Source organism: Penicillium antarcticum, assembly GCF_028974205.1.
Source record: "Penicillium antarcticum strain IBT 31339 chromosome Unknown utg000009l_segment0_segment0, whole genome shotgun sequence".
Taxonomy (NCBI): domain Eukaryota; kingdom Fungi; phylum Ascomycota; class Eurotiomycetes; order Eurotiales; family Aspergillaceae; genus Penicillium; species Penicillium antarcticum.
The window spans coordinates 6,834,964-6,851,150 of NW_026695307.1; the positions used below are offsets into that span (position 1 = coordinate 6,834,964).

General features: G+C 48.9%; 7 protein-coding genes across 7 annotated transcripts; 3 read left to right on the plus strand and 4 right to left on the minus strand.

Annotated features, from left to right (window-relative positions):
- Positions 1-25: 25 nt before the first annotated feature.
- On the minus strand, positions 26-915 carry N7508_010932 (putative 26S proteasome non-ATPase regulatory subunit Nas2; the record flags this gene model as incomplete). The annotated part of the gene is made up of 4 exons (XM_058468992.1): positions 26-157; positions 215-570; positions 626-698; positions 754-915. The coding sequence occupies 4 exons, from the start codon at positions 913-915 to the stop codon at positions 26-28; spliced, it is 723 nt and encodes a 240-aa protein (XP_058316838.1).
- Positions 916-1,282: 367 nt separating this feature from the next.
- Positions 1,283-3,956, plus strand: N7508_010933 (putative Rho guanyl nucleotide exchange factor; the record flags this gene model as incomplete). The annotated part of the gene is made up of 6 exons (XM_058468993.1): positions 1,283-1,771; positions 1,833-2,150; positions 2,206-2,406; positions 2,455-2,673; positions 2,730-2,955; positions 3,001-3,956. 6 exons carry the CDS (start codon positions 1,283-1,285, stop codon positions 3,954-3,956), a joined length of 2,409 nt encoding a protein of 802 aa, XP_058316839.1.
- Positions 3,957-4,444: 488 nt separating this feature from the next.
- Positions 4,445-4,915, plus strand: N7508_010934 (SBDS family protein; the record flags this gene model as incomplete). Its single annotated transcript, XM_058468994.1, has 3 exons — positions 4,445-4,608; positions 4,676-4,799; positions 4,859-4,915. 3 exons carry the CDS (start codon positions 4,445-4,447, stop codon positions 4,913-4,915), a joined length of 345 nt encoding a protein of 114 aa, XP_058316840.1.
- Positions 4,916-5,366: 451 nt separating this feature from the next.
- On the minus strand, positions 5,367-6,350 carry N7508_010935 (mismatch-specific DNA-glycosylase; the record flags this gene model as incomplete). Its single annotated transcript, XM_058468995.1, has 1 exon — positions 5,367-6,350. The coding sequence occupies one exon, from the start codon at positions 6,348-6,350 to the stop codon at positions 5,367-5,369; it is 984 nt and encodes a 327-aa protein (XP_058316841.1).
- Positions 6,351-7,220: 870 nt separating this feature from the next.
- Positions 7,221-7,763, minus strand: N7508_010936 (uncharacterized protein; the record flags this gene model as incomplete). The annotated part of the gene is made up of 3 exons (XM_058468996.1): positions 7,221-7,277; positions 7,335-7,651; positions 7,706-7,763. 3 exons carry the CDS (start codon positions 7,761-7,763, stop codon positions 7,221-7,223), a joined length of 432 nt encoding a protein of 143 aa, XP_058316842.1.
- Positions 7,764-9,975: 2,212 nt separating this feature from the next.
- Positions 9,976-11,797, plus strand: N7508_010937 (putative NADPH oxidase (NoxA); the record flags this gene model as incomplete). Its single annotated transcript, XM_058468997.1, has 4 exons — positions 9,976-10,088; positions 10,139-10,393; positions 10,447-10,856; positions 10,908-11,797. The coding sequence occupies 4 exons, from the start codon at positions 9,976-9,978 to the stop codon at positions 11,795-11,797; spliced, it is 1,668 nt and encodes a 555-aa protein (XP_058316843.1).
- A 594-nt stretch (positions 11,798-12,391) lies between these two features.
- Positions 12,392-15,909, minus strand: N7508_010938 (uncharacterized protein; the record flags this gene model as incomplete). The annotated part of the gene is made up of 3 exons (XM_058468998.1): positions 12,392-13,504; positions 13,553-15,847; positions 15,898-15,909. 3 exons carry the CDS (start codon positions 15,907-15,909, stop codon positions 12,392-12,394), a joined length of 3,420 nt encoding a protein of 1,139 aa, XP_058316844.1.
- Positions 15,910-16,187: the final 278 nt, after the last annotated feature.

Here is a 16,187-nt window from a genome sequence, read left to right on the forward strand (position 1 = left end):
GGTCCGGACCGGTGCCTCGAGCTTCTCATAATGGTACTAGATGGCATCCCAGCAAGCCACGACCACCCCAATTTTGCCGAGGTGTAAGTTGAAGATCCAGCTCACTTGGGCTAGATCCGGTCGAGCCTGTCCGGCTGACTTTGACTGATACTGGGCGCTATAAATCAAAGTTAGACATCTGTACATGCCAGAATACTGAAATTCTTAAACTTACCCCTTCATTTTGCTGGACTGTCTCAGCGACCTTGGAAAGACGTTCGTGATTCAGCCAATTGATATTTCCGAAGCTTCGGATGACATCTCCCGCCTTCAGTCCTGCCTGATCTGCTGGACTTCCCGGCACCACGGAATTGACCTTGGCAAATGCTGTCCCCGGTGTAGCGCTTGCGGCTGCTGCTGGCTGCGTTGTTGGTTGGGCGGGTGGAGCAGCGCCAGTGCCATTTGTAGTTGGGCGTGCGTCAGGCGTGTTTTGTAGGTTGGCGAAATGTGCGTGGATGCCCTTCTCGAGCTGTTCCATCACTGCCTTGTGGTCATTGCGTAGGTGTATAATACGCACGCGGGTTGTTCGGACTAAGCTATGCTTTAGCTATGTGTTATGGATAGGCGGGGGAATGGCGGGGCGCACCTTGAGCGATGTCGATGTCATCGCGCGGGTAGCCATCGAAGGTAGTAAGAGACGAGGTCATGCGAACGCCATGCTAGAAGAAGGCATTGTGTTAATAAACGCGACAGAAGCAAGCCGGGTGTTCTTACCGAATCGAGAACAGCGCTCAGAGCTTTGAGCTCATCCTCCAGGCGTTGCTTCTCCTGCATCAGGTCGGTCATCGACAGCTTAGTCAAGTCGCGAGGAGCAGCCCCGGACGAAGGCCCGGAGGCGACAGTCGGTGCGTGGATGTCGTCCATGACTATTCCCATAACATGAGGAAAAGAGCGAAAGTGGCAGATCCCCGGGTGTTCAGGTGGGTCTGAGGCTTTTATATAAGCGCGAATGCTTGGCACTCGAAGTATACAAACTTCAACTTCACTTGCTCTTCCTTTCAAGAGACAGGAGACAATCACCAATTATGTATGATGGAAGTACTCATAGATTGCAATTCCAGCCATGTCTCCCATGACGTACATGGATGAGATTCAAATCTGCGATTCCTTCTTTCTCTCCACACCAACGACGTAGGGCAAGAACATCTGTGGTCTTTCTTACCATGCTAACTCCTGTCTTGAGTTCTTTCCCGCTGTCTGCGTACCAGCTCTGGAATATATCGCCCTGGGTCTTGGTGTCACCATGGAGGAAATCGAGATCGAGAAGCAAGCACTGCTCGATGAATCCGCAGAAAAGCTTCAAGATAAGCCAATGACTTCAGCTGAAAGGCAGCCTCGTCCGTTCAAAAAATGGATGGATAGCTTCAAAGGGCGCAGACACGGATCTCCTACCTTCAAACGACGATACGTGGAAGGCTGGTCGGAAACATCATCGCATGGTTCGCAGAGCCAACAGTCGAATGTGTCCGACTTATCGCAACTGGGAACCATCAAAACGACGACAACGAGCATTGATAGTCAGGGTATGGCAAGATCCAGGGGAGGCACACCAAGTGCAGCGAACCAGAGCTTGTTGTCGGATGTGCGCGATTCCGACGAAAGCCCCCGTCCAGTCTCTAGTCTATACGTCGATGAAGCCGCCGAGGCACGAGCAATCAAAAGGCGCCATATCCTGCGAGAGATCATTGTCACAGAGTCTGATTATGTGCTTGGTCTTAAAGCCCTGGTGGGAGTAAGTGGGTGGGACAATACGTGATCTAGGATCTATGCTGATGTGCTCTTTGGATCTACAGGTCTTTACAATATTTAGTGCAAGGCATGGGATATCTCACAACATCCAGGAGATCCTCGGATTACATGAGCAGTTCTTGTTTCAGCTCCAAATAATCTCGCCCATGTCGGAACCGCATGTTGAACAGGCTGGCCTGTCTGAATTTGCATCCCGGGGGATTTCGAAGCACATTGGGGCCATTGACTTGGGCAGCTTGAGGGGGCTTCAACACCGATCATTGAGGGCTCGAACACTCAAAGCATCTATCAGTCAGCGTCTCAAAGTGCTTGCCGCAGACCCAAGAGAAGCATTTGAAGTTGCGCGGGGAATCGAACACTTGGTGAGCCCTCTCAAAATACAAGTTCTTCGGTAATAAACTAATTCTTCCAATACAGTCGCTCTCATTTTCTGCATATGACCGATTTTGCAGCAACTACGAGCTCCTTACACAAGACGTTGCTCTTCTCCGTCGGTCAGTTGCCAATTGGACAGTATATGACCAGGGAATTGAGGCTCTATCCAAGTCGGTCGCGTCTACCGACCGACGGAGACAAGAAGAAAACAAATCAATGACATTGAATGACCTGTTGATAAAGGTCCGTACTCCAAGCACTCCGTTGACGCATCCCCTGACACGGAAGTAGCCTATCCAACGTCTCTGCAAATATCCCCTCATGCTACAAGACCTGCTCAGAGCTACGCCCGTTAGTGACTGTACATCTTCGCATGATGGGATTCGACAGATTTTGGAGAGTATGCGTACATTAGTTACGCACATCAATTCAGCCACTGGAAATCCGATAAACAAAGATCGCATTCACAAGACAATACTTCTCCAGCGCAAAGTGGAAATTCCACAGTCGGTAGGTATCCAAACTCTTTTGGAACTAAAAAGGTTCAACTAACAGGTTTCGTCCAGGGTGCTCTTGAAGGCATATACAGAGATCTCGGCCCGATGATTCTCTGCGGTGTTCTTCATGTCACATACCAAACACCAGAAACCACCACCGGGGATTTCATGGTCTGCGTTCTTTTCAATTACTACCTTCTTTTGGCCAAAGGAATTGATGACCTGCATAGACTGGAAGCAGTGGCCTGTATTTCTTTGGATCAAGTCAAGATTGATACACTCCAGAATGGGAAAGGTGAGCAGAATACAATCGATCATAGAATACCAGCTAACCCAACAGGTCTGTATTGCTATGGATGTCTTTTTTCGTGGAAGCTTCAGTTCCGAGAAGAAGAAACCTACGAGTTCGTCCTCAGTGCATCATCGGTCGCGGAAGAAAAGCAGTGGAACACAGAGATTCTCAAAGCCTCCGCGGCATTGGTCGAACCGGGTCAACATGATACGAGGGAGCCCAAAAAATATTCTTTCTTGGCCCTTCGCTTAGCGCCTCTTGATCGTGTCCAGTACGCAGTGTCATCTCTGGCTCGAAGATCCTCCATGAATTCCACGTCACTTGCACGCAGGTCCCATGTCCAGCATGTGGTGATCAAAAAGACGCACCGCCCACGCAACGCCGAAGAGTCAGCCACACCAGTTGAAGGTGAGATTGAACGGCCCAGGATTCCAGTTTCACCGGGAGCATTAGTTTTCACCGCTCGACGGATCGATCGTATCCGCTTGGAGCGTCTGATTGCAGATGTGTACACCAAAGACCTTCTCCCGCTGCCCGGAATGGTACTTGGACGAGGCGATTTATTTCGACGTGGATCGATCATGAGACGACTGAGTCTCCATACCGGATTCACCAAGCACTCCAACTCTGTCAGAACTTCGCGTTCAGGGCCAGCTACCAGCGATTTCATTTCGAACGATGACGAGGAGGACAAGTATATCACAGGCGGCAGCGAAGTGTTTGATGACAAGGATGTCGAGCTAGAGTCGCTCCAAGCACTTGCAACGCCGCGACGATCGCGAACACTCCGGTTCAGAGGGTCGCCGAAAAAGTCTCCCAAGTCTCCGAAGTCGCCCAAGTCGCCAAAGTCCCCGATTTCAAGTCCTTCATCTCGCGGCGAAAAGCAATGGAGCCAGAACGGAAGCTCTGAGGCCCCGTCATCTCCCAAGAAATGGTCGTCTCCGATGAATTTTTTCAGTATCTTGGCGTCAAAGAAGTCGCGCAAGCCCCACTCTCATGAATGAAGCAATTATTGATAGGGAGTTGGAAAGGAGTATTGGATCCAGGGATATTGTTAGTCTGACTAAAACGGTGGCTTGCAAGCTATACCTTTTGGAATGCATGCCATTGAACCTTGCAACTTGCCACTTGTTCGCAAGGGAGTATCCCCACGTTTGGCGTCACAGCGGATCCGGCAACGGGCATGGAGCGTACTATGACGTCGACAGCTGCAATAGTTGGCAGTTCACCGTGCAACAACTGTAGAATAGTAACTCATTAGTAACAAAGCCCCGTAATTAGCTTACCCACTACGTCTTTAAGCTGCGACAAAGGGACAAACGAAGTGCCAAAGTGACACGCGAGCTATAGATCAGCCCCGTGACGTCACCAGGCATCATCACCTGAGGTCAGCTATTAAACCTCTACTTTTCTCCTCTCTATTTCTCCTTCTCTCTAACTCACTCTCTACAATTTTCTCTACTCTCCAACTTCTTTACATACAACCTTCACAATGGCTCGTGGTAACGAAACTGCCTCCAAGATCTTCTACAAGGGCAAGTCCGAAGACTTCATCGTATTCGTCGACGACCTTGAAATCCTCCAGAAGTGGAAGAACGACCGCAGCATCGCCCTTGTTGATGTTCTGAACGGCTGGAAGATCTTTGTCACTCACTCGTATGCCACCCTCCCCTAACAAGCCTAAGGCTTTCATGCCACCACTCAATCGCTAACTTCTTTCCAGCCACGGAGCTCAAGGTGTCCTTGACACCGCCAGCAAGAACATGCTGCAGAACGAGTTCGGCACAGACAACGAAGATGTTTGCATGGTCAAGATCCTTGAGGGCGGCGAGTACCAGGCTTCCTCGGTAAGTGACCACAACGACGGACAATCGATTGAGTCTATACTAACCTATCTCTCATACAGGCCCGGGAACGTGAGGGCGGCAAGAACGACTCCAAAGGACCCATGATCGGCCACTAAATCTGACCATTACCTTTAACATGGTCAATGACAGACCATACGGGCAGGGTGTCTTGAGGCACACCCCGAACACATCCCGTCCTACGCCCCCTTGACCTCTTGTTGAGATATCCATATCCTTCAACAATACCTCGTTGCCTATTCGATGCATTGGTTCTATTGAACCGAATTCCTCGTCACTCTCCAATGATTCTATGAGCATCTGCCCTGAATGGGCTTGGGAGTGTTCGTTTGCTGCGATGTTCGGATTTGCATCTTGTGACTCACAGGCTTCTGTACCTGATATTATGAGATAATGAATGACGAGTGACTTGACTCGTCACGCAAATTACAGATATTTTGAAATCTCAAGCAATCCATCGTAGCTTCCTAGGGATCATTAAGCGGTTCAATCGTAACTCATTATGATACATCAACATCTATATCGACATCTAGCAAGAGCAAGCATCACCTATACGACACTCAGCTCAGGTTCCACCTTCAACCCCTCCCTCTCCTTCCTCCGTGAGACAACCCACTTCCCCAACTCCGCCCAAACAGCCTCCTTCTCCACGGGCTTCATACCAGCCGCAAGCCCACTAGTAGTAGTGGCCACAAACACAGGCGCACCAGCCCATCCACCCTCTCCTTCAACGCGGCCCATATTCTCCGCCTCCCCCTGCCACCCGTACCGAAACTCCTCCTTCCGAATCCCCCTCCCATGTCTAACCCTCCAAACAGCCTCCCAAATACTCTTCCCAACAAGACAAACAGCCTCAGGTCTCTGTGCAGCAACCTTAGCTTCGAGAACTGGCACACCGGCGTCCATCTCCGCGCGCGTGAGCATGCTCGCATCGCGCGTGGGTCTTTCCACAATGTTCGTGTTGCCCACGCTATATAATTCCGGTAGTTTATAGGTGTCTGCGGGGATGTGGCGGATGGGCGTTATTCCTGAGGAATGGAGTAGTTTCCAATATAGGTTTGAGGGATGCGCGTAGACGTAACCCGTTATTCCTGTCATTATGCCTGGGTTTACGCCTACCAGGAGGAGAATGAGGTTTTCCGGGATTGTGTCGCGGAGTGCGGATTCTGTCGCTGTTGGGCCCGTTATTGGGATTGCTGGTTGCGGGGTGTTCCGTCTGCGTTTCGGGGAGGGTTCGATTTGGCTTGAGGAGGATCGGGAGCGGGTGATTTTGGTTGTCATTGTATTTGTTGCTGCTTTCCTGCGCTTGGAGGGAGAGCTTGTGCTTGCTGGGATGGCGATTGTTGATATGGTTTGTTCGTCTTTGGTGTCGGTGCGTTGATTCGATATACTGGTGCTCTGTGTCTCTGTGGTTTCTTGCGCTGCATTTATCCCGTGCAGGTATTGCTGCAGTCTGCCATGGAAGCTGGTGATCTTGTTGACTGGTACGTCTTCCAGCTTGGGCTCAATGTCAGTCCGGACCGGTGGAGGCATCTTAATGTCTTGCGCGCTCAAGCTGAACTAGTGTCAGTTGCAACGGTTAGTTCTCGGCTTCGAGGTTATATTGGGGGTGTAACGTTGAAAACCACCTCGGGATTGAAGTGTAAGAGGTTTGTTTTCTCTTTTCAAGTCGAAGTAGATGAACTTGGTACGCAATGGCCAGTTGAATGCGGAAGAGATCACGTAATCATTATGCCTTGGTGCCTTAATGCAGTATACAAGTAACGTAACTTATTTCACATGCGAGCTGCGCAGCCGAAACACCATAATGAATGTACGATATGCTACGCCTATATCTCAACAATTAACATTTATTTATGGCCTTTTCATTTGCCGATAGCTATTGATAAGCTTCTTGAGCAGTATGTGTCAATTTCAAACAGATAGAAGACTTGCATTATTATAGTATCGAAAATTACATAGCCATAATCACTAAATATATATCTTTTTGTACGTGAGACATTAACTTCTTAGACCATAACTCCTTGAAGTGACAAAAGTTCTATAAGAAGCATCAGGCCATGAGGGAAAGTTTCATATAGACAAGTATTGTTGAGATATCCTGTTGTAATCTATCGCATTTACTATGCGTATCGCACTGCGCAGCTCGTCTGTGAAATACGCTAACGTTAGAGCTTTTTTTTGAGGATGCGACGCATGTTTAATTGAGTCGATTCACTTTCTAATTGATTCATTATCCTACTATTTCATGTTCTTGTTTTATCGTTAGATGTTGTCGAAAAAGTACTGGTCCATTTCGAAGATGCATACTTCAGCCTCTGTCTGACTTGTACCATGTGGATAAATTTCTTTCAATATTATATTCGTTAGGCATTAATGATGTACATGCTCTGGTCTGAATCGTTATGCTTTAAGCAATCCAGGGCGCTTCGGCAAGGTCCAAGGTTCCGGACAGACGACCTATGCAATCTCTGGTTAACATGCAAGCGTTTCAGTAGGCAAATACAAAAAACATACCTCGCCTTCACTATAGGCCCAGAAATAAACACCAATTCCAATAAGATAATATATAGCTGGATCGGTGCCTTGGTAGAGTAAAGCGGCTAACAGAGCGCTGAGTGGGTATATGATGAGACGGATTTCAATGCTGCGGTGTGGTATTGATCCAGCGAGGGGTTTGAGAGGCCATTCCCAGGCAATGCCAACGAGGCCCATAATGAGATTTAAGATTTGGAGTACGGGGACTGGTGCGACTGCCGCATCGAGATTCTTCGAGACGAAATCCCAGAATACCTTGGGCCAAATGAAGCCTTCGATTGCACTGGCAACTTGATCTAGATTGAATTATTAGTGTGCTCCAAGATGGATTTGGTTCGATAGGCACCTACAAGCTGCCGCGGTGAGTATTATTAACCGCCCCCAGTGGTTCTTAATGAGCCTGCCCATCTTGTCGGGCTATGAGATAAGCCGTGAATATTGTGTACGGAGCTTCGTCCAGCGAAGGCCTCGGAGTGAATCGCGCGGTAGTCGCTTGGTGTTAGGAAGAAAGGTGTGAAGCCAATCTGGGCTTCAAGCGTCGCGAGCTCGAAAATTGCGACAGATTATGCGACAGAATTATTTCACCGCAGAGCTAAGGTAGCCATGGAGAAGTTTGTCCGGCTCAGTATCGTAGAGGGCATGAGTCGTAATGTGTTGGTCAACATGTGTTATCGTGGCATGACTGCATTGATCTGGGGAAGAAAAACCATGTCCCGAGTGGCATGGTTGCAGGCGGGTCAAAGTATAAGAATCTATACTTAGTTGACCACAACCCCTCCGATAACCCAGAATACTCGGAAAAAGTTGCCAGGATGTGACTGGCAAGCGCCAAAAAGTGATCGCTGCACGTCCTGGGCTGCTGTAAGGTGAAAATAATAGGGCCAGTGATCCGCACGGATGCAATTATGCGCACTCCGCCAATCACTGAACCTAAGGTCATCTATTCTCTGACATCCCCTCCGTCTGCGATTCTTCAAGAGTCGACATGTCTGTGTGATTGGAGGCGGGGATGTGACGGAGCGGATCGCGAAGCAGCTATGGACGAATCAGAGTCCACACCGCTGACCTTGGCGTGATGAGCTGCAGCTCGTGGCACGCGCCTTCAGGGCTTTGGATTTCAATGTCTTGAAAATATTCGGATTGTGTCTCCAATTCCAGAATCCAGGGAGAGAGCTGTGTGGTCGAGACATGCGCAGTTTGGAATTCACTGGATCAGATGACCAACCCAGCCCTGATTGCAATCTGCCACCACCGCCCGCAGCGCCAAGTGAAGATGTGATGCTCACATTTTGTCGAGAATGGGGAATGGGGAAATCAAGAGAGTAATTTAACAATCTATATTTGGGCCAAAACTCAAGCCTGCACTACTTCTCACTAGCGATGCTGATACGAATGACAAGCGTGTTCACCGACTCCCTGTACCCTCGGAGCTCCCGAGTGACGAGAGGAAGCGCTTGCAGAAGAAGTGTGATAGGCCAGTCTCTCTGAAACCTTCTTTCTCTTGCTTCATTTAACCATTTTCCAGCCTCTCTGTCGCTTTGGGCCAATTTCTATTCAAGTTCGGCTTCGTCCCGTCCAAGTTCTCGTGGCGTCAGTATGCAAGTAAGATCAGATCCGATGAACATGGTATGCGTTCTATTTTTTTTGTCCTCTAGACTCGCTTCGGCGAGTGGCGCGGGGAACGTGGCACGATAGTCTCTAGGCGCACAATATGCGTGCCTTGATTGGTGTGCCTAGTGCGAACGGTCAATAAAAATAGCAAAATGATACATTAACGGCATCCATGAACGCAGTTTAAAGCCTTGGAAGTACAAGCCAAGACCAATAAAGATAGGAGAATAGGCAAAAATTGACGAAGGTCCTTCTCGTAAGCCCGAGAAACTCGGAAGATTCCTCCAGACTGACATTTCGAATACCTATCACACTGAGCATTGTCCCCAAGGAGATTTTCTAAAAGCACAGACATAGAATTTCTAAATAGTCCATTGGATAAGAGCCTACCTTTGGTTGTGCGTGCTGGAAGCGATGTAATTATAGATCGGCCCCCTCACCCCTGCAGCTAAAACCACAACACTGGGTTTTCTGAACCTCCAACTCTCTTCGGTTTTGTCATTATCCATCGGTTGACGTCAACTATGCTTGAAAAAACCTGAATCAATCTGCAAGTTTTCGTATTATCCCCTGAGTACCCAGTGACTCCTTGTATTTGACCACAAAGGCCACTTACAGGGTATTCGGCAAAAGGCCAACGGGCGCTTTCGCGACAAGCCGCGCGACTCAGTTTCAATATAAAAACCACAGTTTATTGATCCAGAAGCCACGGAGACTGTTAGAATTTGCACCGAAAGCAAGACAGATCCTTTCCGAGGCGCTCCCTCAAGGTCGTTGCTCGGATCAAGTTCATGGAGAACCAACGACGCCGACGAAATCTGAAGCTGCTTAATCTACAGTATTGATACCGAAGTCTTGATTTGAAAGGGGATCTCCTGATCTCACTTTCTGACGAAACTTCAGTCTCTATTACCGGGTTGCTGGTCAACTATCCGGGCTTGTCACTCCTTTGATTATCATTATCGCCTTAATCACTTGTCGCTGGTCGACATATCCCAAGAAATCGAAAATGGAAGCCAAACCACCTGATTCCTGGACTCAAAGGCTCGATTTGACCGTTGGCAAGGTTCTCTTCCATCTGTTCTTTTGGGGTGTACATATTGGTCTGTTTGCTGTAGGATGGTAGGTATTCAGGACTCAAGTCTATTTCAATGGTGGCTAATGTGATATAGGTATTTACAAGCATCAGACCCAAGACTAGCTGCTCTTAATGTTCTTCAGTACTCAGTATGGATATCACGAGGTGCAGGCCTTGTCCTTTCCGTTGATTGCACTTTGATCCTCTTACCCATGTGTCGGAATCTTCTGCGATGGCTCAGACCCCAGATCAGATGGCTTCCTTTGGATGAGTCTGCTTGGTTTCATCGGCAGATAGCCTATTCCATACTTGTTTTTACAGCTGTTCACACGGCTGCTCATTACGTCAAGTAAGTCCTTCTATCGCACAGCCGTCAATATTTTATTTGCTAAACCGAGACAGCTTCTACAACGTCGAAAAGAATCAAATTCGGCCCGAGCGGGCAGTTGAGATTCACTTTGCCCAAGCAAGTGGTATCACTGGGCATGTCATGCTTCTGTGCATGATGCTGATGTATACCACCGCTCACCATCGCATTCGCCAGCAAGCCTACGAGACATTTTGGTATGCGCATCACTTGTTTGTTCCATTCATGCTAGCTCTATACACACATGCAACTGGATGCTTTGTGCGAGATACCGCAGATCCCTTTTCTCCTTTCGCCGGAGAGCCATTCTGGGACCATTGCCTTGGCTATGAAGGATGGAGATGGGAGATAGTGGTTGGCGCTCTTTATCTCTTCGAGAGAGTATACAGGGAGATCCGTGCTCGACGTGAGACGGTTATTACCAAGGTCATCCGTCATCCTTACGGTTAGTCCATTCACAGCATATTGATCTGGCCTATAGTTAACCTGTGTGTAGCCGCCATGGAGATCCAGTTTCACAAGTCAAGCATGAAGTACAAGGCTGGGCAATGGCTATTCGTTCAAGTGCCCGATGTTTCCAGCACTCAATGGCACCCGTTCACCATCACATCCTGTCCCTTCGATCCTTACCTCAGTGTCCACGTTCGCCAAGTTGGTGACTTCACACGAGCATTGGGAGACGCCCTCGGTTGCGGTCCTGCCCAAGCCAAAGATCTTGAAGGCCTCGACCCGAACGGTATGTACGAGGTTGCTTTGCAAAACGGACAAACAATGCCTGCAATTCGTGTAGATGGACCATATGGTGCACCGGCAGAGGATGTATTCGAAAACGAAATTGCTGTCCTGATCGGCACCGGCATCGGTGTTACACCCTGGGCATCAATCCTCAAGAATATCTGGCACCTCCGTTCAAGCCCCAACCCACCTCGAAGATTGCGTCGTGTCGAGTTCATCTGGGTTTGTAAAGACACCTCATCCTTCGAATGGTTCCAAGCTCTTCTTTCTTCCCTTGAGGATCAATCCGCAAACGCTGCGGCCAACGAGGGACGAACTGAGTTCTTGCGTATCCACACATATCTTACACAGCGTCTCGACGCTAATACCGCTGCAAACATCTACCTCAATTCCGTTGGTCAGGATCTGGATCCTCTCACTGAACTGCGCAGTCGGACGAACTTTGGTCGTCCTGATTTCAAGCGTCTGTTCACGGCTATGCGGCATGGTTTGCTGGATCAGTCTTATATGTCCGGCTTGCAAAATGCTTCCACCACAGAGATCGGAGTGTATTTCTGTGGTCCGAATACTGCTGCCAGGCAGATCAGTGATGCTGCAAAGTCTTCATCGACAAAGGACGTCAAGTTCAAATTTTGGAAGGAGCACTTCTAGTTGTGTTTTTGGTACTTTTGCCTTGTTTTTCTAGTATACGATTGACATGACTCACGAATTTCTATTTTCTGTTTTTCAATGGACTTCTAGTGACCCATTTTGCATTGGAGCTATTTTGGACGGGAGCATCATATTCTTTGCTCACCAGATACGGGTTGGACTAAGCGAATGAACGGTCTTGCTGTGGTTGAGCAAGGACGGCATGGAGGTGTAGGAATATGTGTCAATAGACTTGGTAATTCATGAGCTGGAGTAACAAATATCTGGTCGCTGATAAAACTTTGGAACTGTACACCAGAAGATTCATGCCGTTGGGGTTTGCTAGAAATGAAAACCCTACCGTAGTTAACGGAACTCAACTTGGTCTGTACGCAATAGGGCGGACTGCTGAATCTTCACAAGGCCAGGAAAGGCAAAGATACTGACGGAAACATTAGGAACGGCGTCACAGCATAAAAATGTCATAATCTCGGTGGATTTCACAACGTAGTCCTTGATAGTCTTACATACATTTGCATAGTTCTCAGATCTGCTCTCTACTCACTGACTTTTCTTCATTTGAACCGTACGGGTACAAATAGCAATGGAGATACCTCAAGAATTCTCCTCCATCATAGCAGATTCCTCTTCGATAACAGTAGGAAGATGGTAGAAATCCCCACAGTGACTCATGCGTCGGTGGATCTTCTTAGGTGGCTGGTCGTCTTCATCATCGGAGGTATCGGAAAATTGGTCATCCTGGCCATTCCTGTCTTCTTTGCCCTTGCGGTAGAAGTAGCCGCTGATATTGTGATGAATTCTGATTCCTCGCAGCTGAGCATCGGAGTAAAGGGCCTTAAGCTCGGCAAAGCCAAATCCTGGAGGGTTGGGCTCGTTCTTTTTATTGATCCGACACCGGGGAAGTTGGCTGGTAATATCAGCACGCATGTGCTCGAATGCAATCATAAAAAGCTCCTTGGACCAGGGACACGCGCGGAAGGCGCGCAGGAAGATTTCCCGAGCGCGAGGAATGTTGTGCTCGGTGAAAAGTTCGAAGAATATGTAAAGCTTCCAGACAGTAATGTTGTTTTGAGCGCGACTGGAGCTGGAGAGGTCGTAAAGGCCCCGTTTCAGAGGTGTTTTGCCCATTGGGATGGAACGGTCACCAATTGCTCTTTCAAAGGCCGCACGGATAGAATGGGCAGTTGAGCCGAAAACGAGAGGGCGACCGAGCTCGGTATAAATACTCAACAGATGAGTTGTGATTGGGACACGATGAACATGAATAGATCCATTGCTCTCCTGGGAGGCGCTGCCCTCCGCTAGACTGGCAATATCGAGAATGTCGCGAGTACGGTCCATGAGACGCAAGCGAGCGTCGTTCCATTTGAACAGCGACAAGAACATGGTGTTTTGGGGCCAGAGCTGAAGGCTGTTGAGAAGTCTCTCGCGGACCTCAGCGGGTTTGAATTGCCCAGTTCGATTCTCCACATAGTAGTAAATGATTCTCGTGCGAGCTTGGTGAAGTAACTCTGCGGCAAAGACCTTGCTGGTTTCTTCGCTTTGGGGCAGATTCATAGATTGCGAACCTGCTTCCTCATAGACTCCAAGAACTTGTTTCAGTGGGTGGCCTACCGCGAAATGGAGGATAGCGAGACAATCAGTGTAAGCTGCAAATACTTGATGCTTTCTGTATGCAAGGGAATTTTGTTGGCCGACCAGCAAGAACTAGAAGCGATTAGCGTGAATGTAGAATGTTATTCAGTAGACACTTACCTGCTGGATTCGGAGGAACTTGGTCGCATTAAGTTCCCTTTCATCGGCGGTGTCGTATGACAGCATGTGCACCTTTTGCCAAGGTATAGCTTGCAACAGATACGCAACACGGAACATGTCCCGATCATGCAGCATCTCCCATATCCAGGAGTTCCACAGAAGAATAGCGTCTATGCGTTCATCCACCTCGAAAGTCTGGCTCATCGACAAAGCAGTTGACCAGATATTATGAGCAACATCACGATGACCTGTACGCCAGTGCATCAGTGCGACAGCATTATACAGTCTCAATTTCGACGCTCGCTGTTTCAACAGTTGCTTGCCGTATTTTTTGCCCAGGTTTTTGTCACACGCGAAATCCACAGCAATGGCATATTCGGCCAATTGATCGTCATCCGGAAACTCGTGAACTAGAATATGGAGAACCGATCGTGCAAATCCAGGATCAATCACTGAGGTGTCGCTAGAAGTGGTCGCGCCCCATTTCTCCAGTGCTGAAAACCACAATTTCGGATCGGCAAAGAGCGTCTCTGTAGTGTGAACAAAATTGTGATGTGGGAATTCGAAGGGCATGATTGCTGCCGTTTCAACATTTTGCTGGGGAATGATCCAATCATCAAGTGTACTTCGAGGATCATCCATGAATTCATTTCGAAGGAAATTGTCGCCGCTCCACAGTCGCGTCGTTAGCATATTTTCAGGTACAGTCAGATGAGGCAAATGACAGAAATATAAGAATCCATCAATAATGTCATCCATATTCTCTTGGAAATCCCAGAAGTACGGGAGTATCTGCTTGCAGTCTTCGGCAAGGACTACTCGGAATGCTTCATCCTCTTTGGATGAATTGAGGCTGCGTGTAGGTATGCGACTCTTCATGACATATTTCCTCTCTGCAGATGCCCAGGTTGAAAACAAGTTTGGCAGCGTAGCTTCGTATTCGTAAATCGAGTCGTCAGGAACGGTGACAGGGGAATTCCCGTTTCTCCAACCCTTGGCATTTGGCTCTCCAATACGTGGAAGATCGGATTCCCAGAACGCCTGGAACTCCTCTGAAGCTTTTGCTTTGTCAGAAAGATGAGAGGGTCGGAAGCACGTAAACTCAAGCACCGCTTGCCATAAACCGACGGCTAGTTCCATGAAGCCTGCTTCTCGAAGGAACAGCGTAAGGCGAAGGAGTATGTATGTCCGAATGTGGTTGTTATGCAGACCGGAACCGACGTTCGAATGGAGTTTCAGACAGTACACGTAAGAGGTGAAGCAATGATCGAAGTCGAAATTTTCGAAGTCCGTCTGACAGAAGTCCAGATATTTGACCCATAGGCTAATAAACTCGGAGTTATAGCATAGAGTTGCTTCCCACTCTTTGGAAAGCTTGTTGGAGTCCCAAACCTTCGTGCCTTCTTCCATGCGAGCAAGCAGAAGGTGATCACGCCGAGAGTTCTCACCATTCACCTTCAAGGCCCGTTCATAAATGGAGAGTTTAGCCTCCGCTACCAGCTTTGTTTCGGCATAGTTGAAGGAGCGGTCGTTGTGTCTCACCGGAAGAATAACGCGCTCTTGGTGTTCAGCAAGATGAAGCCATGCAGTAACATTCTCCGGCTCTCGCTCCGTTTGGCGACTTAACTCGGCGTTGCGGCCCAAAATTTCATCCTCGAACGCAGCTCGCATGAGCTTATCGCCATTGTTGTCCTCAGTGGATGCATCTTCAGACTGGCTGGGACCAAGGATGGAGCGGTAAGACCGACTCTCATCAGTGACATCAATCTCACCTGCAGATAATTGCCGAGGTGAGAGTTCGAGTGGGATGAAGTCACTTTGGTTTTTGATGCCAGATGCTGTGTCGGGGCGCGCGCAAAAAGTGAGAGCCGGAGACAATGGTGGCAGCTTGGCGGAGGAGAGGAGTTTGGGAGCGGGCACACCAGAATCGGCGCGTAGGACCAAGTTATTACTGTCTCGGGTCGCGATTTCGATGCGCTTGCCAGGAGCACCCATCACGAGCCCGCTACCAACGCGACGATAGTTTGGGACGTCATAACGATGTGTCGTGCCGTAGATGAGATTTTGTCGATCGCCTCTCGTGTCGACAACCCAGTCAGGGTTTTCATCGGCTTTTTCGACTCCAGCGTCCTTTACCGGCTGCGAATGGCGATCATCTCGGCGGCTGGTTTGAGGCCGCGGAGACCCAGTGTGATCTGCCCGCCGTCGATGGCGACGGCGGTGGTCCTTACCGGTGGGGGCGTCCGGAGGAGGAGGTGGGAGAGGTCGGAAGCTGGAGAAACGCGGGACATTGTCCTTTAGAAACAATTAGTATGGGAAAAAGGCCAAAACGAGGATTGACTGACCTGCGAGCTCATGGTGGTCAACTCGATCTGCTTATCGCGCGGCGGCCGGGGCTGATAACCCGGAGAAACGTAAGGCCGGCGGGCGGTCGAACTGAGTGGCAGAAAAAAAAGTCAACCATTTGCTCCAGGCCGCTTGACTTTGCCATTAAACACAGCTCAGACTTACCTATCTCGACCCACTGTCTTTCGGAGGACAGGAAGGCCACACGAAATTTGACAAGGGGAATGGGTCCCTACTGTTTTGTGTAAGCAACCAGACATCAAACAAAACGACAAAGACGCCGAAAACC